General features: G+C 41.3%; 2 protein-coding genes across 3 annotated transcripts; one reads left to right on the forward strand and one right to left on the reverse strand.

Annotated features, from left to right (window-relative positions):
• Positions 1-1222: 1222 nt before the first annotated feature.
• slc45a1 (solute carrier family 45 member 1) lies at positions 1223-16210 on the reverse strand (the record flags this gene model as incomplete). Its single annotated transcript, XM_079748504.1, has 8 exons — positions 1223-1495; positions 2366-2571; positions 2740-2916; positions 3039-3189; positions 3351-4225; positions 15042-15266; positions 15372-15464; positions 15784-16210. 8 exons carry the CDS (start codon positions 16208-16210, stop codon positions 1223-1225), a joined length of 2427 nt encoding a protein of 808 aa, XP_079604630.1.
• Positions 16211-18384: 2174 nt separating this feature from the next.
• On the forward strand, positions 18385-24673 carry prxl2b (peroxiredoxin like 2B; the record flags this gene model as incomplete). 2 transcript variants are annotated; one of them, XM_079747417.1, is made up of 7 exons in its annotated part: positions 18385-18537; positions 19168-19372; positions 19573-19624; positions 19713-19776; positions 20894-20969; positions 22163-22281; positions 24371-24673. In XM_079747417.1, 7 exons carry the CDS (start codon positions 18385-18387, stop codon positions 24395-24397), a joined length of 696 nt encoding a protein of 231 aa, XP_079603543.1. In that variant the 3' UTR covers positions 24398-24673. The 2 variants fall into 2 exon arrangements, with proteins under 2 accessions (XP_079603543.1, XP_079603544.1); XM_079747418.1 differs by having other exon boundaries at positions 18386-18537; positions 19240-19372.
• Positions 24674-26818: the final 2145 nt, after the last annotated feature.

A 26818-nucleotide genomic window follows, 5' to 3' on the forward strand; every position in this document is an offset into this window, starting at 1 on the left:
CACTTGCTGCTGACAACGTGACCCCACCCCCCCAAAGTCCCTTTTCTTCGTTGTCCAACATCCGGGTTAGCGATTGTTCACGTGAATCTTCTGTGAACTTCAGTGCCCGTCAACAAATCAGTTTTGTGGTTCCTCTGTTTGGTTCCAACTGTATGCTGATTCACACCCCAGTTTCAACTTCACTACCTGATAATGACAAGAATCACTCTGTCATTACAACGCTACGGCCCGCCGCAGAAGGGCAGCTCACAGTGCTTCCCATGACTATTGTGAGGGCCCCAGAGACTAGTAACCAGCACTGCACAAGTCTGAGTGTTTTCATTGTTTTGTGTGTTTTAATACTATCATCATGGCTTGAGTCCGTTAATTATATAAATGACATCAGAGCCCTGCTGAGGACTCGAATAAGAGTACACCAGCAAAAATGTATATCCATAAGAATGAAAAAAAAAATACTAAAGTCTTGTGTTCTTTGAGCCTGTGTCAAAATATTACATGTGTTTGCAACATAATGCCAAATTTCTCAAACACAACTTGTTAATAATTGTTGTCATTTTCCATGTCATACTCTGGGCTTCAAATATTGGTTTGAATTTGGTAGCACATTCTGTCACTAAATTATGTGAATGCTATATGCTAATATATGCTCAGAGAAACAGGCAGTTAGACATTCTCTTGGCCATGTGACCAATTATATTGGCCTAGAGAAAGCATAATTTAGCTCATGCAGACATTTGGCAAATAATAAGAGAAGGAAAGAGAGAAATGCTTTTGTTAAGTGCAACGGTCATTTCTATCTTAAACAGAAACAAGTAAGGTAAGATGAAAGGTTTAGCAGTTTGAAATCAGACAACAATCACACAAGAATTATACAGGCAGAACACACAAACGCGCACACATAAACACACACATGCACGCACACACACACACACACACAAAATACTATCCTATTCATACATTCTGCAGTCAGTAAGACTTTAGGATAAAGAAATGCAAGGGCACACACACTATTGGAAGGACATCAGTCATGTATAGAAATACTGAATTGGCCAATGTCTGTCTGTCTGGCTCTGAGTTGAGCAGCCCTGATAAGTGAAAAAATCAATATGAAGTAATGGTGCTGTACAGTGTGTGGCAGCGTGGGAAGACTATAAGTGCTGTGTCAAAAGATACATGAAGCATCAAAAGTGTGAAAAATAATTTGTGTAGCTTGCACTAATTTCTAAATGTGCACCAGGAGAGGCTGGGTCTCGCTTTCGGGGGTCTCACCCTCAGGCGGGGGCAGACGATACACCACGAAGAGTGAGGAGTAGAGACACCCCACGAATGACATCAGGCTTGAAAAGTACATCACCCCCTGGGCCCCGCCCACCAGCGTGGTCAGGGGTCCCATCGCCACCGAGACCAGGATTTGAGCCAGGAAATACTGGCAGCTGAGCAGGGAGATGTCCACCCCCTTCCCTCGTCTGGTCCCATCCTCAGACGAGCCACAAAACTACGGACATAGCAACATAGTTAGGTAGAAGTTAGACAATGGAGGTAGACACTGCAGTTGAGTAGGTATACTGAGATATGCTAACAAACGAGATCCCCTGTGCAAAACAGTTTTACTCTCCCTTAATGCTACGGCATAACAGCGCCCTCTATAGCAACCAATGTCCTATGCATCTCTAATAAGTATAAGCAATGAAAACAAGTACACTAAACAGTTATTAAACTAAAAAGCAAAACTATGCAAAATAATTAGTTAATCAATATAATTATCACTAAATATTAATCTAAATATATAATATCTAAATCCTAATAATATCCAAGTCTAAATTACAATATGGCAAAATGGCACTAACAGTGCATACTATGGGTGTGCGTCTCTCCTTTATAGGACAATCCAATACGTTTCTAGATACATGCGCTACGATACGATTCAGGGATGATACATTTAATATGGATTGGTCTGATTTTCTTTTCTAGCCACCTGATTTGTCACTTTTTTTTTCGATGTATCTGATTGGTTTAAAAAAATATATATTTTGAGCGATCGCATTGGCGGAAAAAAACTATATTTCGAGCAATCTCATTTTTCGAAAAAAAAAACGATTTATTTTGAGCACTCTTGTGGTCGAAATAATGTATCGTCCCTGAATCGTATCGTAGCGCATGTATCTTGATACGTATCGGATTGTCCTATAAAGGAGAGATGCACACCCCTATTATATAACGTAAAACAATCATACTTTTAATCATGCTTATTATCCAACCCTGTGCTTGGATGTGTATTTACACCCCTTAGTGCATATACAATACAAAGTTTGATATCATTGACAGAAATCGACAGGTGAAGTAAATGGTGTGTCTGTTAACCCACCTGGGGACTCTGGTAGTATTCACACAGCAGAGAGTAAGGCAGCGTGCATAGAGAGGAGAACAGCACCCCGTATGTGACACACAAAGAGAGGATCACATAGATGTTGGTGGACAGCGTGGCCAGGCCCGTGCCCAGACCAAATGCCAGGTAGGCAAAGAAATACAGAGATCGGAGGGAGAAGCGCTCCTCCAGCTTCTCCAGTATGGCTGGAAAACAAGTCAAGGGAAAAAATGATTAGCAGCTTAACGACATGAAGCAGTAAAAAGCCAATATCTTTATCTTTAATCTTTATCTAGTTCTTATGCTTTAGATTGTATCAACCACCCCTCCCATAAATAGTCTGATCTAGTAAGTGTATTGTGCAAAAGGCTTACCTGAGTAAAAGGCTGCACTAAAAGCATAGATGCACATTCCCCAGCAGCCCATGCTGACACCGGCGTTGTAACGCTGGTAGGCCTCAGAGTCATGGGGGGCTTTGGGGTCGCCCTCAAACACCACCTCCCCCATGAAGTCAGTGTAGAACAGCAGCATGCCTTCGAAGGACAGCCAGCCTAAAACAGACACAGATACCGTCCATGTACAAACAATACTGGAAGCTTTGAACGTCTTTCAAAAGGGGGATTTTAAATAAGGAGGAACCATTTAAAATATGAACTGAAAGGGTCCTTCTTACCCAAAAAGTGATTGGTGCATAAGCTCCGCAGAGAGGGGGGCATCCTGTAGATGGCCACACACAACAGCTTAATTGACATCTGGGATTGGGCTTGCGCATTCTCACCCAGGTCACTTTCATAGCGCACCCCATTTAGCAATATGTTTGCTACCTTCAATCGCCAGAGAAAGAACAAAAGTCAATGTTTTGCACCCACAAAAAACAAGTATGTCTACAAGTATGAATCTATGATGTATCAACGAATGCAGCTGTTTCTATGTGTAAGTAAATAGGCCATTTCAACAAAATAAAGAAAAGCAAAAATAAGCAAACCTGCTGGCTGAATGTCACCGTCCTCCTGCGACTGTTCTCCACACCGACAACTTCCGTTTCCATGAGATCACTCATTAGTGCCAGGCTCTGGGGACGCTTCAGGATGCCAGCAGTTGAGCCTCGATGGGACCCAGCCGCACCCTGAGGGGCGCCTGCAGCGTCTTCTCCTGTCTGAGGTCCCACTGCATGCTGGGTTAGAAGGGCACCTGGGTTGGCCTCTATGGGGGGTTTAGTCCCCCCTCCAGCATTTGACTCGAGCTGGCCCGCAGTCACCTGAGGATGGGGTGAGTCCCCCGGAGCCAAAGGCCGGGCTGTCGCTTCACTGTCCACGGGTTGTGGGCTCTGCTGGCCTACGTAACAGTCTATGAGCACACTGTCGATATAGGAGGTTCCCAGGGAGGAGGCAAACTCGTTGATGCCTGTGAGGGAGCCGTCCCTGCTTATGAAGCTGCCGTATTTGGGCGTGAGGGGGCTCATGGGGGAAATGGGGCTGGCGAGGCCTTCGCAGAGGCGCGCGCTGGCACTGCTAGACTGACCCAAGGGTTCGCGGTGGCGGGTAAAGTGCTCTGTGTACTGGTAGCCGTAAAGTCCCCCCTCATCTTCCTCCTCCTCCAGCCCAGGCATTGCCCCAGGGGCGACAGGGGGAGAGGGGGGGAGAGCGAGGCTGGGGCTCTTCAGATGGCTTTTACCGGAGGAGCCCAGGTTCTTTGGCAGCGGCCGTTCTGGAATACTGTTCAGGGTCATCACCGTGGCGACGACTAGGGTAACACTGGTAAAAAGGTACACGACCCGAAGCTGCCCTCCCATTGATCTTCCAAACTCTGTGTTGTCCCAGTTGATCCCCCCGACGATGTATCCAAAGCCGCCTCCCAGTCCTGTAGAGCAGCATTAAGGACAGCGTTAAATTGCAATTAGAACAAATCTCGAATCATGACGCATTTAGAAATTAAGGCTGTCTGTCTGTAACCCTGTTGCAGGCTTTGTAAGAGCTCAAGGGATCCATGTTATGGTTCATTGTTGAAATGTTCAGGCCATCAGCAGGTTAAGTTCACGTAAGTATCGATATACAAAAATGTTTCAGCTAAAGAGGAGGTTAGCTACAGTGATTTGATTTGGAGCTACAAGGTTTAAAGTGTTATCAATATAATGATATAACTTGCCAAAACAGGTTACAAAAGAGAAGAGGATGAATAAATAGTATATTCTCTGTATTCCACCAGAACATGCCTCAGGTCTAATATCTGGTCTAATATCCACGTCTAAATACATTTTGAGAACTGGTCCTTTGTCTTAAAGGTCCCATGGCATGCTACTTCATGGGTGCTTTAATATAGATATTAGTGGGCCCCTAACACAGTATTTGAAGACGTTCCCGAAATTCTGCCGTGGTGCAGAATTACAGCCAGTACGAGCCAGTCGCACTTTGAGCTTTCCCCAAACGTGCCGTTTCGGTGTAGCTTTAATGCAAATGAGGAGGAGAGAGGCGGGTCAAGGAGGAGGGTGGGGGTGTGGCCCTGAGCAGCTTGCGGCCACAGTACCATGCGCTCTGTTTATAGTGGATGTATCGCAATGGCGAGGCGCACACAGCCTTTGGCCGTGTTCTGTAAATATTCTAGAACACTCCGGGTGCTCCGGCGGTAGTCCTCCATATTATATTATACATAAATATCTATATCATATAATATATATTATGACGGCCAAAAGCTGTGTGCGCCTCCAGACGATATCATAAATCTCAAACGAATGCGTCGGGTTCTCCGACGTCTCTGGTTCTTCCACGTCCACATCAATCTGAAGTAGACTGAACCACGACATGGAGGAGAAAGCAATGGCTATTCTCCACCATGGCTGAGATAACCCCCACTACGAGTCTCGTTGTGGAAACACCAGAGACGAGAGTCCGACGTGTTATGCGCCATAACACCAACAGCAGAACGGTTGGCAACGGGGCTCAACGATGGCTGAGATGACCCAAACTACAGTCTTGTTGTGGAAATACCAGAGACGTCAAAGAACCGACGTGTTATGCGCCATAACACCAACAGCAGAACGGTTATCCAAAGAAGTGTACAACACTTGCGTTACAGTGTGTGTAATCTCTCACACACACACACACACACACACACACACACACACACACACACACACACACACACACACACACACACACACACACACACACACACACACACACACACACACACAGGTTTTTACTACCCGGTGAGCCCCACTGACTGGGAACAGTCTGGTGGGGTCCACCCTTTCTGAAGGGTCTAGAGACTTGATTTTAACTGCTAAAATCATTATAAATTCATGTGAAAATGAAAATCACTTGAAACTTCAAACACTCTTTAATAATTTAAAAAAAAAAAAAAACCTGAATTTTGGCCCCATGGGGACTGGCAGTGTTGAGTCAATTGGGATACCATCAACCCCACTGATAGGTACTGCATGATTCATTGCAAGCATTTAATCAAACTAATGTTGGATTGAAACCTTCATTTTAGATTACATAAATACTGGATCAAATAACCAGATTTCCTTCAAAAGCATCTCAGATACACTCACGGTGGAAAGATAATGGATCATTTACCTGGCCTATTTAAGATACCATGCTTGCTGCTGCTCCAACTGAATACTCAGTGGTTTAACATTAGGTTATCTTAACCCCTGCACCTTGTTACTCGATACCTCACAATCAATTTACACAATAGCCACTCATATTTAGTATTCTATAAATGGCCAAAGTTTGAGCTAGATTTTTCTTTTATATTTTAAAGCTATTTACGAATTATAATTGAATACTTGTGTGTTTTTCATTAGATCATCCAACAGGTATGACAAAATCAGTTTTTATTGAATCTAAACACCAGATGTGTTTAGATTGTGTCTATTCCAAAATGCATCTGGTAGATTCCGTCTGGAAAAAATGTAGACCTACAAGGAGATAAAAATGCTCATACCACCACTGACACCAAAACCTTAATTTTGAAAGGGCATTGCATAGTAAACATTGGTGAGAAAAAGTGCAGTGAGCGTCTTTAAGTTAGGACCCCACCGATACGAATTTTGTTCGGGCTAATGCCAATAAAGAAAATATATGGGCATCAAGGGGGAAGAAAATAACTTATTTGTTGAACAACTACTAGAAATACTAGTGACAAAGATTAATTGAAGGCAGATCATTTTACTTTAACCGTCAGAAATTTCTTGGGAAAAATAGTGTTACCAATTTGTAAAAAATAAAGTTGCATGTGGCATTTTCAATGTTCCTATTTATGCATGGAAAAGGGGATTTTTTTTTTCAACTGAATTAGTATATGTTTACTAAACTAAATAATATTCTTATATTGTGTAAAAAATAAAACTATACAACACAATGTATTGTAGTAATAATATAAAAATACAATGTGAAAGCTGATCCATACAGAAGAAAACTGCTTTTGGGTTAGTAATATAATTTTAGATGAGTTCTCGTTCCTGTGTAAGTAAAAGTATTCTGCCGCCAATTCATATATTAGTCACAAGTGTTTGAACTATATTTAAGGGTTCAAAACAGTTACAATATATATTTCTAGAAAACATTTTGAAAACATGAAAAAAAAAAAAAAGTGCATAATCAGTACTCTTTAGTTACACTAGAACAAGTGCATATTCATTACTCTTTAGTTACATTAAAGAACAAGTGCATAATCAGTACTCTTTAGAACAGTTTACACTACAGAACAAGTGCATATTCAGGACTCTTTAGCTACATTAAAGAACAAGTGCATAATCAGTACTCTTTAGAATAGTTTACACTACAGAACAAGTGCATTATTCAGTACTGTCTTTTGGCCATCTTACGCTGAATGGCTGATATTCTATTTGACATAAAACTTCACTGCCTTCCAGCTTCTTCCATGAAGTTCTTTAGGTGAAGCCTTAATGCAGGCAACACATTGGGCTTTACCTGGTACTTTACCAGAGGTGATGTGTGCCATCAGACTCCTTTCAACAGCTTTCACCTCTGCAGAGGACCACATCCTCTTCTTTGAGGTTTCTAAGAAATATAGAAAGTAAAAAGAAAGCCATTAAGAGGTGTAGACTAGCGATGTAAAGATTATTTTCTAACCAATCAGCTTTACACAACTGCTGCTGTTTGTCTATCTAATTGGCCAGGTATTTTTACTTTTCTGTTAGAAACCAAACAAAAGAACTAGTGGTAAGACGTGCATAGGATTTCCACAACTTAACATGTCACATATAGCTCAACAAAAACCTGCCTGTCTCCAGCGCCTGGATGTCTGTTAGTTAACTCAGGCAGGAATGTACTTATAAAAAAAATGACAGCATATATAAACAGAGATAAAACATAAGCACAATCCATCATATACCTGTGTTTCTATCCTTTGCTCATTGCTTTTTTTAAATCACTATTTCAATCTGAGATTGAATCGTTCAGCCTTGGCAAAGTTGAATGTATGAATTACCTATTTTAATGTAACTACTGCCAAACTCTGCAGTTTCCCGTCTTCTCTTCGTTGTTGAGGGTCCTGTTGAAAGAATAAATGATGAGTATATGCAAAAAAGATAGAAAAAGAAACTGGCAGCTAACCAGCATAATGTGTGTAAAATACCTGTTTCTGGGTCATCACTTTCTGACTCAGGATGCTGCCTTTCCCTGGCTTTCCTTGAGGATCCTGTTAAAATGATCACTATATGAATACAATCAATTGATTGCTAATTGGCAACCCACCTTCACTGTTTGAATAAAAGCAATATATATCAAGATTTTAAAACTACCAGAGCAACAGATTTGTTCATAGAATTGCATTGAGCAGTTGCGTTTTCCAAAATGATAATGCACATCTGGAGGTACTGCAGGCACATCTAATGTTACTGTAACTGATGTATTCAGACCAGGAAGCAAACCTAAGTGTCTCAGGTGGAAGCAGAAATCGTAACAACTACACTATCAGTCACTCAATTGGCATCATAGAAGAGAAAGACAGAGCTTTACATCATGAATACGGTGGAGTCAGTGATTCTGGAGAACGTTTGTTGTCAAGATCAGTGAATATCACCTCATGGTCTGCTACCTGTCTGTACTTTGTGTGCATTGAAAATAAATCTGGTGTTAATAAACATCCTAGGCTCTGTAAATGTATGTTAACAGTTGATCAACTAACCAAGGTTAACCAAAGGGGCCCATCGTAGCTAGACACATGCCTTTTTAGAGTGCTTAGGTTGGGTATTAAGGCAAGATTTTTCAGCGCACACAGTACAGACATTTATCGGATCATGAGGAGATATTAACGGATTTTGACAAATTATTTTGACAGCAAGTTCTTCAATCTACTAAAAAGCAATCAGAAATGTCTGTATCTTTAATCACACTCCCACACATCCCTGAATATTACAGTAATACTTTATGAAGCCAGAAAAATAAAAGGCTGCATAAATGCAGCCCATGACCCGAAAATCATGAAATAGCTAATTTGCTCACCTAGCTAACAACATTTCTCACCTGACCCACATGGTCAACAAGCTAGGCTAACGAGCTAGGTCATGGTAGCTTTAACAAACCATAATGAAAGTAGCATATGAGCCGCAACATTAACTACTTATTTTAACTTCAGTTCATGTACTTACTCAGTTTCCATGTGTTTGGTTCTTGTCCATCCGTGATGCTAAGTCTCTTTCTTTCGTCTGTCTACCCACTCCTCGCTTGCTCTCGTTCAATATGAGCACAGCAGCACGTGCTCTGTGGGTGTGGTGTGAGCTCAATAAGATAATCAGCAGCAGAAACAGTGTGAGCGCTGTGGGTGGGGGATGGGCATAGGTGAGGCGGGAACCGCAAAAATCAGGAAAGGTGTTTCCCTCCCTCATCTCTCCAAGTCAGTGCAGCCATTTTGTGAACGCAATGCTGTTCATATTAGTAGGCTCTACACACAAAGGAAAAATAAAGGTTGGCCTATAGGTTGAATGCCATGTTGTGCATTTCAAAAATTAATATATATCAAAAAATAAACGATCTCTCTCTGTATATATATATATATATATATATATTAGTGCTGTCAGTTTAACGCGTTATTAACGGCGTTAACGCAAACCAATTTTAACGGCGTTAATTTTTTTATCGCGCGATTAACGCTCTTTTGGTTTGGCAAACACTGTCGTTTTTTCACCTGCTGTCTAGCAACAACTAGTCACTTAAGAAAAACTCCAAAACCATACCGGATCTAGCTACACGGGAAACAAAACAACAAGCACGCACAAAAACTCCTTAAAAGTGTGTGTGTGTGTGTGTGTGTGTTTGTGTGTCACTCTGTTTGAGCCTGGTACTAGAGTTCAATGTTGTCATTAGCTGTTACCTCTTTCCGACCAATCGCAGTTCAAGGACCACCTGGGCTGTACCACTTCGGAAGGGGCCGCTCAGTTACTCCCCTCTAGACAAAATCGACTTGGTTGCGACGTTGACAGTTTTTGAGTGTTACGGCTGTTGAGTGAGTGAGAGGTTGTGGGCGCACAGCTCAGGCTGTCGGACGGCGCTGCAAGAAACTTTTATAAACGCAATATTGTTATCCCGCAGTAATCAGCCCCATAGCCCCGAAACGTTAACGGCCCACCCCAGCTCTCCCGATTACCACTCCGCCGCCGTGTGTGTGTGTAGGTGTTATTCGATAGCCTGGTAATGTGTATAGGCCTTCGTACGGTAGGAATATTCATGCTGGTTTAAATAATAAATGTTATAGTATTTCCCACCTTTAATGAGCAAGAGTTTTGTTCGAAAGTTCAGTGATTGAAACAAATAAAAGCCTGGGCTATTGAAGTTTTACGGTAGGCCTACCACTGTCATGCACCTCCCTGATGTCAAGTGGACCGGGTTGAATTCACTGTGAGTCTCTTCTTATATCCATCTTACCAAATATATTTTATTACTGTCCTTCTCAACACTCTGATCTCATTAAAAGGCTAGCAGCACGAAATCAAGGGATATTTAGTATATAAAGAAATGTGCAATTAATCGCGATTAATCGCGAGTTAACTATGACATTGATGCGATTAATCGCGATTAAATATTTTAATCGCTTGACAGCACTAATATATATATATATATATCCTACACACACACGGCCTATGTACGATTTATTGTTATCTGTGTATTTAGTCTTTATTCCCCATTGAAGTTGCAGAAAAATAGCTTATTTGCCTATTTTAGATGCATTTTAAATAGGATATTGGAGAAATGGGAAAGAGACAGCGGGGTGTGGGAATTTTGCACACGTCATGTCAGCTGATGTTGTGTTTCCATATGCTGTTTGAATATGATCGCGGTACCAGGGCGCAGCGCGTACTCTGTGTGACTGTGCGCATGTGTGCTGCGCATGCTCAGAAGGACGGTAGCGCGTGCTCTGTGGGTGTGGCGTGAGCTCAATAAGATAATCAGCAGCAGAAACAGTGTGAGCGCTGTGGGTGGGGGATGGGCATAGGTGAGGCGGGGACCGCAAAAATCAGGAAAGGTGTTTCCCTCCCTCATCTCTCCCAAGTCAATGCAGCCATTTTGTGAATGTAATGCTGTTCATATTAGTAGGCTCTACACACAAAGGAAAAATAAAGGTTGGCCTATAGATTGAATGCCATGTTGTGCATTTCAAAAATTAATATACGGTATATCAAAAAAATAAATGATCTCTCACTCTCTCTGAGAGAGAGAGAGAGAATTTATTTTTTGATATATGTAGGCATATATATATATTAGTGGTGGGCCGTTATCGGCGTTAACGACTGCGTTAACGCAAGACTTTTATCGGGCGATAAAAAAATATCGCCGTTAAAATTAATCTATTTTCAAAGTTGGGTTGGGAGCTGGGCATAGGCGTCACTTACGCTGGACGCGTCCCCACCAGTTTTCGTCAAGAATCATTTTGTACCCACCACTTGTAAAAAAAAAAACATAACTCGAGTTGAATTATTGTAACGTGAGGGTTCGATATGTGGTGGTGGATCACTCTTTATGAGAATAAGCAGCAGGGAGACGGTCAGATGACTTTTTCAAGCGGTACTTTACTTTGCTTTTCAACTCACAACCACAACACTTCCTTGTTCGGACCCATCACGTGACTGAACTAACCAATCAGAAGCTAGAATTTAGACTGAGGTAAACGTGAGGGAATCAGAGAGGCAGATTCAACAGAATATCCTGACTGTGTTAAATATGTAAACATGTAAATATGTAAGTAATAATTGTGTAACATAAATGTAAATGATTAACTGAATAAACATTGTAAATACATTTCTAGCAAATTAACTCCAATATAAATTATATTAACTTATTCTACAACTTTCAAATATGAATTAACTTCTAAACCTTACATTATTATGGATTATTACACGGCTCTTCTCAATGCTGTAGACTGCTCCATTCACTTGCATGGGCCTTCCTAACGTTCAGCTGTCAATTATTTTTGTTTATGCTCCGTTCACTTGCATGGGCACTTCACAACTTCCGGCGGCGAATTATATTTGATAATTCACCGTTGCCAAGTATAATTGACCGCTGTCAAGGTAAACAAAAGGATTTTTTTTCCTTTTTAATCTAGATTAATGCAGATTAATTCCAAATTAATCTAGATTAAAAAAAAATCTATGCCCACCACTAATGTATGTATATATATATATACACACACGGCCTATGTACGACTTATTGTTATCTGTGTAGTCTTTATTCCCCATTGAAGTTGCAGAAAAATCGCTTATTTGCCTATTTTAGATGCATTTTAAATAGGATATCGGAGGAGTGGGAAAGAGACAGCGGAGTGTGGGAATTTTGCACACGTCATGTGAGCTGATGTTGCGTTTCCATATGCTGTTTGAATTATGAGCAGCAAGGAGTACTGGTTATATGTTTTATACAGTAGGCGTGCGATGGCTGTGACAACACTATTCAGCTTGCCAGTCTCGTCTTTTTCTTTTTATTGCCAGATGCGCACATTTCCCTGCTAAAATAGAGAAACCCTCATTTGACTTTAAACTATAGGCAGACAGTTTAGTTGTAACGGTAGCACCATGCAGACCAGTATGATGCATGCACAGTGGATTTTTGAATCCGGCTGTGTTCTGGGACCTCGTACATAACAATGCACCAATGACGGCACTACACCGGGGCTCACCGGGGCTATAGCCCCGTTAGAAATCTGGTTACCCCCGGTTCAGCCCCCCCAGGATATTAGTTCCATGTTCTGTATTGCAATAAACAGCTGTTAATATTTTCTTTGAACTCTCTAAACAATTAAATCTTCAACAATCTTCCTTGTAGCCTACTGCTATTCTTCTTCTAAGGGTTAGCCTATATCTTAAAAGATAATGAATATCAAAGTCAGAACCATTTCTGAATCCTAAATTCAAATTTTGGATTTTTGAGGAGCACCTTAATGTAGCATTCCTCGTTGCACGTCTAATCCCGGCCTATGCGTGTCTGTTTCATATGGACACTGGAGCAGAAAAGTTGCCAGCGTGTCTGTTTCTCCCCAGCGCACAGCACAGGGAATATCTAGCTACTATTTTTATTTTAAAATGTCACGCAAAAGAGACGATAAACACACTGGTCAGTTATCATTTAGATGGCAAGATGATAAGGCAGATTCTTTGGAACAACTAAAAAAGGCAAAAGTTTACGATGATGTGAACAACTTATGTTTGTGCTTTTTATGTCGCGAGAATGCAAGAAACAAGTCTTTGAGGCTAAAATTTTCCCCCGCTGCTGAACAGAGCCTAAATAAATACGGCACGCAAAGTTTTTCTGAAGCACATGCATAATCTCTTTTCCGGCTGGTCTGTGCTTTTCTGGAACGAGTATTCGAATACTCGCTCGGAAAAACCAACGAGTATTCGCAGCCTGAAAAATGGCATTCGGGCCAGCCTTAATAATGACTCAATGATGACTTCATATGATTTTAAAGGTCAAAGGTCAAGATCACTGTGACCAAGCCTTCATATTCATTCAGCTATCCAGTGTAGTGTCAGCTTTTGTAGTTTATATAAATTCAATGCTTTTCCATATTTCATGCATCATTCAACGTTTTAATCCCATTCAGATATATTTATACTTTTTCAACATTCAGCAGTGAAGCTTCTTCAGTGTCAGCTTTCACACCGTAATTTCTTCAAGAAATTGCATTTGTAGTTATGTTTACACTAGGGCTATCAAATTAACGCGTTCATTTATATTAATTAATCACAGAAAAAATAACGCGTTAAAGAAATTAACGCAGATTAATCACGCTTCTATAGTGCCCTTTGACCCGGTATATCATTTGCGTTTAAACAAAATGGAGGCAGACGAGAAGACGCTGCTCGGCCCTGTGAACGAAGAGATCAAGTTTAAACTCCCAGATGGAACTGTAGATAGGAACACCGTTATCTGCAATCTCTGTAGTAAGGAATTTTCCCATCATCGGAGTTCATCAACCCTTAAATATCACCTCAACGCTAAACATTTGGTAGCAAGCTCGCAGGTACGAGCTGCCACCGCCCCTGAAGCTGGCGCTAGCATGCAGCCTCGTCAAGCCACACTCGACTGAGATGCATTGAATCTTGAGTGAGATGGAAATGTTATTAATTTGATCTTAAAATGCACCGTATGTTAATGAAAGACATGTTTTAAATAAAAAGAGGCATTGAACTTTAAAATCTATTATGTCTATCATTCATTGAATCACTCATCTGCCATAATTTATTTGAAATAAATTATTTTTAAATACTTTCTTGGAAAAATGTAAGTATGCGATTCATTTAGATTAATTAATCACAGAGCCTGTGATTAATTAGATTATTATTTTAAATTGCTTGACAGCCCTAGTTTACACACACTTTTTCAGGAAAAGGTCCCCACCAGTTCAAATGAGCACATTGCAATACCATCTATGACCACTGTCCCTTACACACTTTGTCAGGAAACGGTCCCCACGGGCAGATAAGCACACCGCAGTACCAGCCATGACCACTAAGGGGCACACACAAAGTAGTGAAAAGTGGTCTCTTGGGGCCCAATTTTTTTTTCAAAGAAAAAATCACCAGGCATATCAGCAGGCTGTTTTCTATTGATTTCAATGCTTCAATGCTCAAAAATCGGACCCCACCGCGTGAGTGAAATCTCAGGTGATGGGCCTCACCGGGATAGAAAAACACACACACACACACACACACACACACACACACACATGTGGCGCTCGCACGGTCGTAGCTCATTGGCGGGCCAAATTCTCTGGGCTGGCAAAGCAGAGAAAGGAGAAGTGGCATCTCCCCTTATGACGACATACGGGGAAAATTCCAAAACGGTGTGTCCGAGCTTCGTTTTTTCAAAGGCGGAGCAGAATGCCTGGTGCTCATTTTACAACCAACGAAATTTCTAGCTACTGGGGGAGCATAGGTAGGCTAGGGGAACTCATATTAAAGGAGACATATTATACCACCAGGTGTGAGTGTGATTAGCCTTACAAGCCGTTTCGAAAATCGGGCCCATATGACATCACTAGTGGGTGTGTCCCCCTAGATCTGTGCTGGATAGATCAGTGTACCAGCCTACCCACTCAGTGGACTGAAGTAAACTTTGCTCATCTATCCAGCACAGATCTAGGTGGACACGCCCACATTCTCATGCCATGGGATCTTTACACCTTACAGAAGCATGGTATAGGGTTTTCTAACCTGCAAGCAATGCATGGATGTTCAGACCTCGATCCTGGTCTTCTGGGCTGCACACGTCCATCATGTAGGCATGACTGGGGTTGTCTGCGGAGTCTGCACTGAAGTCCATCAGCACAACACCGCAGATTGTCAGGATGATACCCCACTTGTGATTGGTTGCTGTGTCGGCCAATGCACTGCCAATGTCTCGCCCATTGAGAACCAGAGTTAGACCCAGCAGAGCACCTAAGGGTAGAAAGGAAGAAGGGTTGAGAGTGGGGTAAAGTGTAGTATAGTAGAGTGTGTGATTATTGAAAGTGGAGCAGATAACTAATACACGGGACGGTGTACCTATTGCCAATGCAAAAATGAATGGCCTCCTCCGACCAAACCGGGATGTACAGCGATCACTCCAGGCTCCTAAGAAAGGCTGAACCAGGAAGCCTTCAAGCAGGGATAGAGGGAGAGAGAGAGAGAGAGAGAGAGAGAGAGAGAGAGAGAGAGAGAGAGAGAGAGGGAGAGGGAGAGGGAGAGGGAGATAGAGGGAGAGAGAGAGAGAGAGAGAGAGAGAGAGAGAGAGAGAGAGAGGAGAGGGAGAGGGAGAGGGAGAAGGAGAGGGAGAGAGAGAGAGAGAAGGAGATAGAGAAAGATGGGACAAAGTTATAATGCCAGTGAATGTGCAGCTACAAAATCAGGCTTATTAAAAATGCCATTGTTTTTTCACGCTGAATGTGGATCATTGACCTGGCCTGTGTTTACTCACCAAGTATGGGACTTATGAACCACACCAGGCTGTAGAACTGGTCGGGCAGACCCATCTGAAGAAGCACCGGGGTGACGTACGCCGTTTCCATGGCGTAGCTGAACTCGATGCCAAACAGTACGCAGCCGTTGAAGACCAACTCTGGGAACGTGCGTCTCGGCGGGATCTCACTGAAGTCCAGCTGGCCCAGAGGACAGGGCGTGTTGGGCGGTGGGGGTGGCGACGGTCGGATCAGTTTGCGATGCTTCGGGTGTCTTTGGAAGTTGTTGGCACGGTGACTGAGGTGGCGCGTGGTGGATGTGGGGAAGCTAGCTGTTTTGGGGAGCGTGCTCTTCCATATGCTACATTCATGAGCCGCACTTGACCTCCCCAAAGGGCTAGACAAGAGAGGGTCACTGGGGGTACCCATGCCTGGTGATGACATCATTCTCAACCAAGCTGTCCGCAGCACTCAAAAGTTGACTGTTGAAAAAAAGTTGATGACAACATAAAACAAACGAATGTATTGTGACTCAAGGGCATCTCTTCAGGATGTATCACGTGTCAGAGGGCATCCAAAATCACCCCATGATGTTGTTATAATCTGAGTTCCGTGGATGTATATAAACATTGTTTTATGTATAATTATCACGTATCCCATGAACACCGGTTTAGGACACTGCAGTAAACAGCAGAGAGCAGCGACGACGCTCCTCGTGGGCAGGTTGCACTGTGACCACTGCGCATGTTTGATGTGCGCAAAAGCCCACGTGCTTGTGCATGGTTGTTGAATACGGAATATGCGGCATGGTTCTCATGGTCCGTTTCAATTAAAGAAAAATATGGATAACGATCATATAGCACACAACGGAGAGCTACCGAAGCGTCAGTTAGCCCTGTCCACCCAATGAACCAAATGTTGGCCTATTAATATCTTACAGATGGTTTTCTGCTTGCATTCTATGTGAAGAAGATAAACTAGCTAAATTGCTGTTCGGTGGTGGGGTTTGTCTCTTCCAATCATCGTCTTTAATAGTGTATTCAATTTGACAATTATTTTTCAATGTCGGGGAATACACAACCAAATCGTGTTATAATTAGGTAGGCGTGCAGAATGAACGGGAAAATAATTACCTTATCGATTTGCTCGTCATTTATGGTCGCAATACATTGTACAGACAAACCATAGCATTAGTAATGATTTATAATAATGTACGGTGAAGTGCAGGATTCATGTTATTTCTCCTTATGACCCCCGCTATATCCTCCGTCCCTTCTTCTCCCCCCTCTTCTTTACTCCCCGGTTGCTTCTTCCTCCCGGTCTTTCCCGTGACGTCATGCCCCTCCCAAGCAGGGGAGACATGCAGCATCAGCACCACGCGGACGTCCCGTCTGCTGACCATGTCAATGTCTCCAGAACGATGGCGGTTCTGTCCATTATTATCGGGCTAATATCAACACTTGGCGCATGCATATGACAATGGAAGGTGGGGGGTGTTGCCATCTTGATGCACCTCATATCCAGAGTGACCCGTGGTTTATCCCTTGCTAACTTGTAGCCTACCTCATTCCCAGGCATCTCATCGCGCGACGGAACGCCTGGAACAGGATGCTCTAAATTACCGTTCTGGCGAGAGAGGGAGGGCGGGATTTTCACTTACATCGGTGGCGGGCCGTCCGATAGGGGATTTTCCGTTTCCGGTACTTGTTTTCGATATTGCTTAGTCCGGTTTTTCGTCAAAGCTCCATATTAAGTCTCTTCTCGTTGTTGTTGGTGCTATTTGTGTCATGTTCTTAGTATTCTCGCCCCAGGGACTGTTATCTGGCGTAGACAGCTCACAGGAAGCATATGACAGGAAACTGCGATGGGTTAGACCAGCATAACGCTATACTTTAGGATACTCTCTCTTCCCGTCAAGCACATGCCTACTGAAAGTACACCTGGGGCCATGACCCTTCCGCCACAGATATTTATATGAATAATAATTTGGCTTATACAAGTAAAAATATGAATGTAATTGATACTAGAAAGATGGTAGGCAATCATACAGGTTTCAGGAAAACTGAAGTCACTAGTCTGTTGTTTCTACTAAGCTCTATTATTTTGGCCACCATCCCGTATGGCATTTACATTGAAATTTACATTAAGGACATTCAGCAGACGCTTAAAGCTAAGCACCTATAGCCTTTATCGTTATTTATTTATTTATTTATGTTCATTTTACTGAAATGTCAACATTTTTTCTGTAAAGACAATATTTGAGCACGTAGACTTACAGTAGGTATATAATAGGCCTAAAAATGTGTTTTGGCTTGTAAGATAATATCTGTATTTTAATTGTAGGCCCATTGGATCATATAGCTATATTTTAGGCTCATGCCTAAACATGAATTACAATTCTGGCATAACTTGAATTGAACTTTAATGTGGGCGTAACAAGGGGGCCTCCAATTTTAGTCTGTGGTAGAATACTATGACTATAAACTTGCATATGCATACTATTGAGTTGTGCAAGTCAAGCAGCGCCTCTTTTGTCGACTTTGCCGAGATGGGCGGACTATAGAAATATGATTGGCCCGTAGTCTCTACTGGGCGTATCAGGATATAGTAAAAAAAAAATAATGTTTTGTAACAGTTGCGTTTACAGAAAAATAATTGCTTACTCAGGTGGCTGTTTAAACTGCTCTTCGTGGACAAGTGCAACATTAACAATGGCAAAGATTGATCTAACTCAAATTGGAAAGAACCTGTTGAAAAAGACAGACTCTGGCGAGGTACGTTGTGTTATTGTCTCATTAGCTATATCATTGGTATCTATCCCTATCCGCCTAATCGTAATGACTACATAACTAGTTAGCGCAAGCTGTTGGCTGTCCTAATGTGGGGCACCCATAATGACATAATTGCATAATAAAGGCATTACTGTAAGTTTAATTGGTCGTGAATGCCGCCCCCCCCCCCCCCCCATGGTGCCATAATGGCTTATGAATGCATATAGGCAGATGCATAAAGTGACACTAATGCGACCCTGTTACAGAACAGTGTTGATGTATGACTTCAAATAAGATCTGTTTAACAAGGTATGTAAACTGACAAGTCTATTTTGCTATTAATCGATGTATTCAATGTATCATATACTGGGCGCTTATACCGTCCACCTCCAACTGTTCACATATACTTTTTATATTTACATTGCTAATACTCTCGTTGTGTGTATATGAATATATCTTCTGTATTTATATTTTGCAGGCCCATTTGGTAATCAACGTGTGTTATAAATAGTGTATATCAACTACTTTCCTGTATACTTTCCGCTGTGAAAACCATATTTCATCTCCGGGATTAATAAAGTACCAATTTATCTTCATTTGTGTGGAACTTACAAGGTTTATATCTGTTTTAAGGATATAGAGATCCAGTCTCTATGGAAGGGACAGACTGTGGTCTTGTTCTTCCTACGCCGGTTTGGATGTCAGGTGTGTCGGTGGACAGCGGCCGAAATAAGCAAACTGGAGCCCGACCTGAGAGCTAACAACATTGCGCTGGTGGGCATTGGTCCAGAGGAGACCGGCCTGCAGGACTTCAGGGAACTAGGGTTCTTTAAAGGAGGTGGGATATTTTCATTCAGCATATTATATATGTGATGAATATAAGATGTGTCCCAACACTGTCTCCCCCCTGTGGTCTCTATGAAAATTGCCCATTGTCATTCTTGCACAATTCAACTTTACATAACTTACATGAGAGTGGGCATGGCACAAGGACAAGTGTCAAACCTAATGCATGTTTATCAATTATTTCTCCTGAAGCCCTTTATCTTGATGAAAAGAAGAAGACCTACAAGGATTTAGGCTTCAAAAGGTGAGTGTAGCACACTTTTTTTAAAAAAAGACTCATTCTGCAAACTGTTTCAAAATGCCAAGGATTCATTGAATGTTTTCCTGGGCAGGTACACAGCCTTGAGTGTCGTTCCTGCCGGCTTAGGGAAAAAAGTGAGAGCTGTGGCTGCAAAGGTAAGATGTAGCCGCAAGCTAGAGGATGTTCAGATTATTGCAGCCTCTTAGTTGCAATTCACTCCATGGAGAGCCCTATTAATTAAAAGTCTTATCTGCTTGTATTTAATAGTGGTAAAGTCACCAGTATCGGACCTCTAGGGACAGCTTAGGTCATCCTCTTTGACATACATTTTCACATAAATCTGGTTTGTCAGGTAGTTCTGTCAAGCAGTCAGCGAAGCGTTCAGCCTCTCAGTGTTCTGAAGTGATTGAACTCTTCAGACTTCTAGACAGAAAGGTGCTTATACCTGACCAACGTGGATTTTTGTGAGGCTAGGTAAGGTGTATTTAAGTATAAGATTGATGAGGTCTTAAAAAGAACATTGATTGAACTGTACACTGATAACAATTATGCCAGGGTTCGTAAAAAAATAGAAGTTAATTGTAACTAATGACACATCAGGCTCGTAGAAGCTGCTTATGCACCATGTTTGTTGAGTTATTCAGGCAGTGACTCACTTTAGTCCAGCTCACAGCCTCGCTGCAAGGGAGAACACACACTATCAAACAGTCTCTGTGTTGTCTCTGCTCCTCCAACCAGCCACACGTTGTTCGCCACCTGCTGCCCATGTCTAGGCCACACCCCCCAAATATAATATGGTTCTTTAATCTTTGGACTTGTGGTTCATATAGATACTATGTGGGGGTAAATTGGGTTCATCCTTTGTTTGCACAGTTTTTGTTGGGCAGCACGTTTTGTAAGCCTTAAACAATTGTTTGACTTGAAATATGAAATGGGTCAAACCAGAACAAATTAGTAGAATAGTAGATTAAAAAAGAGCAAATTAAGGACTTTCTATTCTAACATCTGTGCATCAGCCAATATGCACAGAGGAATGGGTTTTATTACCTACATTTAAAAGCTTTTTAGTTAAGAAAGAACATATACTGAGTTAAACCCAAAGTAAACCCAAGTGAATGGAGAGCAAAAAAACTAACTGTGTAGACGCCTGTTCTTCAAAACCTCTACTTGTGATCTTCTACTATCAGACCAGTGCCCTGTTTTGTCTAAAACCTGAAGATGTAGCAGAATGTACAGCCTTCTGACCAGCTGCCATGTCTGTTGTTTTTCCAGGCCAGTGCTCAAGGCATCCAGGGGAACTTCTCAGGGGATTTATTACAGAGTGGAGGAATGCTGATTGTTGCGAATGGTAGGCTGTGACATTGAGCAGATAACAAGGACCAGCGCGAAACAAGAGATGTGTCGTTGGCCTCCCTTTTCTACAGGGGTATAAAACTGCTCAAATGAATAGTTTATAATAATAATAATTGGATTCTGCAAGTGTGAATTTAGATTGTTCATTTTATATTTTGAGCGGGCCAAACGACGGCACTGGCAGGGGTAGATTTTCAAACTGCCTTACCAGATCCTAAGGACAATAAAAGACACAGTGAATAGCTTGCATGCCGGATTCAAAGCCTTCATAGCCTATCCTCGTGCAAAAAGCCCCTTCTCTTGTCCCTAAACTATAAAATACTGAAGGTATTTTATAATGAACATAACGTTTTCGTTCGTTCAGCCAATCAAAAAGCATTAAATGGCACAGCAAAATAAATTGTCTTCCTTAATTCTAACTAGTTGTTTTGGCCGTATAAGAGGTGGAGTTCATGGTAACCTACTAGTTACCTGTCTGTCTGTCTGTCCCCCCCCCCCAATAAGCAGGCAGCACTAGAGCCACTGGCGATCCCTGCCCCTCACTCTCTGGTTCAGCTTAGTGGCACATCCAGCACCGTCAATTTGGCGCAATTAAAGCCAGACCACGTATTCACGGGGACAGGTTGTTCTAATTGGAAATCAGCATCTGAGGAAAAAAAGGCCATTCAACAAACAAAATCGATAGAGGGTGGTGATAAAGGAAAACGAATAATTTTCATTTGATTCAATAAAGCCTGCAATTCGAAAATGATTTGGTATAATCTGAGTTTGGTTTGAAATATAATGAAATGATAAGCTCATAAGCCAATACCTAATGAGATTTACCATCTTGCCAATAGGGCTTTGGTTTTTATTTAAAAAAAAAAAAAATACGACCATTCCCTGTTTGAGGTTGGGAAGACGGGCAGGTAATGTGTTTTAGAATGGGTAACATTTTGCAGGGGGAGCACCCCCAGACTAGTGCTTCCCTCCACGTGCCCGCCTTTTGGCATTTTGAGGGTTATTCATTAACACTTGTTTTGGGAGTTACTCCTCTCCCACTAGAGGGCAGTGTAGTATAACAAAATGGGAATGGTGGCTAGAAAATTAACAGTTGACCATCAAAATATGTTGAGTACACATACATCTGTATCTGTTGACGTTTGCATTGCTGCCTTATTTTCCTTCACATTTCCCTCTATTGTAAAGGTGGAGAGAAGGTGTTGCTCCACTTTGTCCAGGACAGCCCAGGAGACTTTGTGCCTTTAGAAGACATCTCCAAGGCACTGGGTGTGTCCACCAACGCACAGGAGGGACAGATGCCATCGGTGAGACCCAAAAACAATAAGATATATAAACCATATCTTGGCTAGGATTGAACCTCAGTGGTTGCAATCCTTACTTGAAGGTTTCCAGTTCTGATCAGTGGGCATAACCAGTGATCAGGGGTAAGTCCCCTGGTTCAACTGTTGAGGGTTTATCTGCTGTCATGCCTTGACCATGGGTATGACTGCAGAAGCTGCCACTTATACCTAATTTGACGGGCTTTACCATCTCATATCCACGTGACAAAAAGGTCTGTTTATTACATGGCAATTCCGACCATTCGAATTGGGGCTTAAGGAAAATAATAAAACAAAGAATTTAAGAGAAAACAGTTCATTCTCAATGTTGAGAGGACTAGCATCCTAGGGCCTATGTCCCAATGCACATTGCCTGTTGATATTGGGGAGATCTTGTGACCAGTCAGGGTCTCTTTAAAAGGCCTGCGTACGAGAGTAGGCTTGCGGCCTTGGCACAAGGTTGTGTCCCTTTCAGAAATCACTGTGACACAGCTGACGACAGACAGTTGTCATTCAAGTATTCGGGAAACAAGAACAACATTGTCTCATCCCGGTGGCTCAAAAGGTGGCTGTAGGTCACAAGTTACAGCAACAAATCGAAGGCTTGACGGCAAGCATGACGAGATGCGTTACCGCCCTGAAACTTTCCCTAACGTGCTTCAATCGTATTTGATCGTCATCAAGTCGAAGCCTCCAGCATAAGGAATACAATTTGATCCCAAACATCCTCATGGCTTGGACATGTAACTTAAGCACATGAACGCATGATGTAGTGACCATTGTAATTGAACCATCGTAGGACGATGGTGTTGATATTTCTCTGGAAGAAAGCTGTGTCCTTCCGGATCAGCCCCCACACACACACACAGGCAGACCCATGGTCAATTCCTTGAATTTAGCCGAGACCAAGTTGATTTCCTTGAACTAAACCCCTGAGACATTTGCCTAAGACTGTGGCTGTGGCTGGCAACACATGACCACACCTTTTAAGAGATCATCGAGGGAATGTGGTTCTCCATAGATTAACAGGTCTTTCCCAAATGTGAATTATCACTGCACTGTGTATTTCACTGAAGTTCATGGACGGGACTTTAACCATTCACCCGTAAAGGACTTTACAGAAACTGCTAATTGCATTTGTCAAACAGCATACCGAGACATATGTTCCCCACTTTCATTTTTTTGTGCTTATAGCAAAATAGCAAAGGCTGAAAGCAGAGCACCAGGGGCATATGTCCTTTTATTGATACAATATTTAATATTGGCTTTTTGAATTACATGTCTGTCTTAAAATCCGAGTTGTTTTGGTTAAGCGCTATACGAGCACCTTTGAGGTGGACTGAGGGACGCAGTTGGAGCTTCATGGCAAAATACATAGTCTGGTTCCCATTAGCAGAATCTGAATCTCCTATGTCCTATGGGTATGGCTGTATAGGCCTTTCAAAAAAAGATTTTGAGCTGACATAATTTATGTAAAAATATAATGTGTGGGTGTGTGCATGTTTTCCCTGCTATATTTTAGAAAGAAAAAATAAGGGATGGTGTATACATATGTTCCAGTCAGACAGTTAAGTCTGTGTGGACTTAACTTTGTTGTTTTTTTAACAAAACATTATGGAGGTTCAAATTTAGAACCTAATGTGGCTCTTTAAAACTGTACATATATAGCAGTAAATGTTCCTTGTTCCTCTTTCCCCAAACTGCCTCAACTCACTGAATTCTGCCCCAGGGGAATCAGAAAGTGTGATTACTTACAGTGTGTCTGCACAGTGTCTCGAATTAACTCGCTATTCACCACGCTAGGAGGAAGATGTTTATCATGTGGCTCATAAACCCTTAATGTATGGAAACATCTGTGTAGGCCACTTGATTTACCGCTTTCGTATTTGTTTTTGTCTCCAGTCTGAACTATTATGCCTGGACAATGTTTACCATTCAGGTCATTGGCATTCCAGTCCAGTGATTGATACTGCTGATCTATCAATCTATACTTATATCTGTATATTTAATAGATTCTTTCTACTGGTTTGGTCTGAATTTGATCTCTTCTTTATTTATTTTTAACTCCCTGCAGTGCAATGACGAAGTTTGTACGCGATGATTGCCTCAAGGACTGTGATCCCACCAGGGGGAACTTTTTGTCCCTTTGCTGAGAAGAAATGGATATTTTTAAAATCATGTATGAATCATTATATCACCACCAATATAAGTCTTTGGTGAAATTGCGAGATTGAAATAGTTATACTTATTTAATAATTTAAAAAATAAGGATATTGTGATTTACATATATAATATTTATATTTCCTTATTCTATGAAGTGTCTTACATATCTAAATAGATTTGAGTTCACTGTATAATTTTGTATGTCCATGATGGAATAAACGTCTATAGAACTACATTTAAAACTGCTTTTGTATGCTGGATACCAAGAAATTATTACTTTAAAACTAGGAATTCTAGCCATTGACTATATCTCTGTATCCTGCTCAGAACGTTTATTCTTTATTCTAACCTCTATTCTTCATGAAATATGAATCGGAAGATGTATTTTCTATAATTTCAACCATGACCTAATTTATTATTATTATTATTCATTTAAGATTATCGTGAATTTAATGAAAGCTAAACGTCTTCTAAATTGCTCTAATCAGACAAATGTTTTGCATTGTCTGCGAATACAATGATACATTCAAGGTACAGATTGAGATCATACAAGTAAAGATACTTTAATGGAATTAATAACATATTTGAGTCACAAAAATAGCAGTCTCAATAATTACATAGCAGCAGAAACAATCATATAACATCCTTTAATACTTATGCAGAGCAACAAGGGTATATTATAAATACATAGATAAATAAACTTTCTCTGGTTTGGTTGGTTTATGGCTGCTATAGCCGACATATAAAGCAACATATATGTACCATTAGGATTAGCATTTGATGATTACTCTTAAAATGATTTTACAACAGGAATATAAAGCTAAAAGAACAGTTAAGAATTTGCAAGCCATACATTTTCCCACCTCTGCATTCTGTTGATTTGTTATCACGACTGTACAGAGCATACAGAACATTTTGTCTATATAACATCACACTGTATATAACCTAGCTATTTTACTCTATACAATAAGGACTCTTCATCTGTTTCCTTACATGTAAAGAGAAAGTGAGAAAAATCTACAAAAGGCCAAGCTGTTGCTTCTAAAATATCAAAGCCAAACTATATTGTTGGTTAGCTTATATGTGTTTTGAAGTGAAAAGTGAGTAGCTGCTTTAGACGGCAACACACTATCAGTATTAGTACTCCAAGTTGAACAGTCCCTAGCCACAGAGGTTTTGAATTTCCCCCGGTCGGAAACAGTGTTAGCCAATATGTAGAGTAAACAGGCTGAGCGTATAAAGCTTCCGTTGGCACATTCATTGTAGCAGTCTATATGGTCACAAACTAACAGTCATGTTGAACTTAGGAAGGCTTCCCCAATGGGACCTTCAACCGGTAGCAACGTTACAGCACGGAAATAACACGATGACCTTCACTGTATTTACCTCAATGTTATGAATATCACATTGTAATTAGGCCTCCATATTATTTCACGTAGTCACAGCGAAATATCTACCATATTACTGGATAATACAATAGACAACTAATATATCTTTCAGTTATATATTCAGTTACATAATATATAACAATATATAAGTACTATATCTAAGTAGTGTCGTTGATTATATTCAATCTTTTCTCAATGTGTAAGAACAGAATAAGAGCTGGAAATGCTACATTAATTCGGTCCGTACTCATCCACCGGCCCACCAGCAATGCCTAACCTCCACATAAAAGTTATGTTGGGTTACCTGTAATGCTACGTTTCCTGGTTCTCCCCCGGCTGCAGACCTCAGCTCTCGCTAATTACTACGTGATCCACTTTCCAGAGAGCTTGTTTCAGCAGGGAGTTTGCTAACTTTATTTTGTTGCACTTTAACAGCTCACTAAAGGAAATAGGTTCAATGCAGCTGCCAAATCTGAACCCTTGTTGGATCTAAATAGTGATTGTCAATCACCCTTCCCAACTGCATTCTGCCTGCGCTGTCCGAAAGTTAAGTTTCAGGGAACTTTGTGTGAATGAAAGTCATTTTGGACCCATTATTATCCAAAGCCTCTTACAATAGCGGGAGAGGATAAATTGTGAGCTTGGGGATGGTCCTCCTCAAATATACTGATTCCACATAACACACTATTCTGAGTGATAGAGATACTTAGTCTGTATAGTAGGGAATGGGTTGCAACAAGACATAACATACAAGTTACATTATATTCGAGATGAGGGTGAATGTATTTAAACTGGTATTTAAATAATTGTTTCGAAGAAGTGACTAACTACGACCTTAATACAATATTCTTCCCTATAGGCTACATCAACATGGCTACGCTTGAATATGATATTGATATTGCATAAGTTATAAAAACAGGTTCGGATCAGCAAAATCTGCGCCGCACTGTTATTCCCGTGCTGTAATGTAG

This window comes from Pollachius pollachius (genome assembly GCF_949987615.1).
Source record: "Pollachius pollachius genome assembly, chromosome: 12".
In the NCBI taxonomy this organism is placed as follows: domain Eukaryota; kingdom Metazoa; phylum Chordata; class Actinopteri; order Gadiformes; family Gadidae; genus Pollachius; species Pollachius pollachius.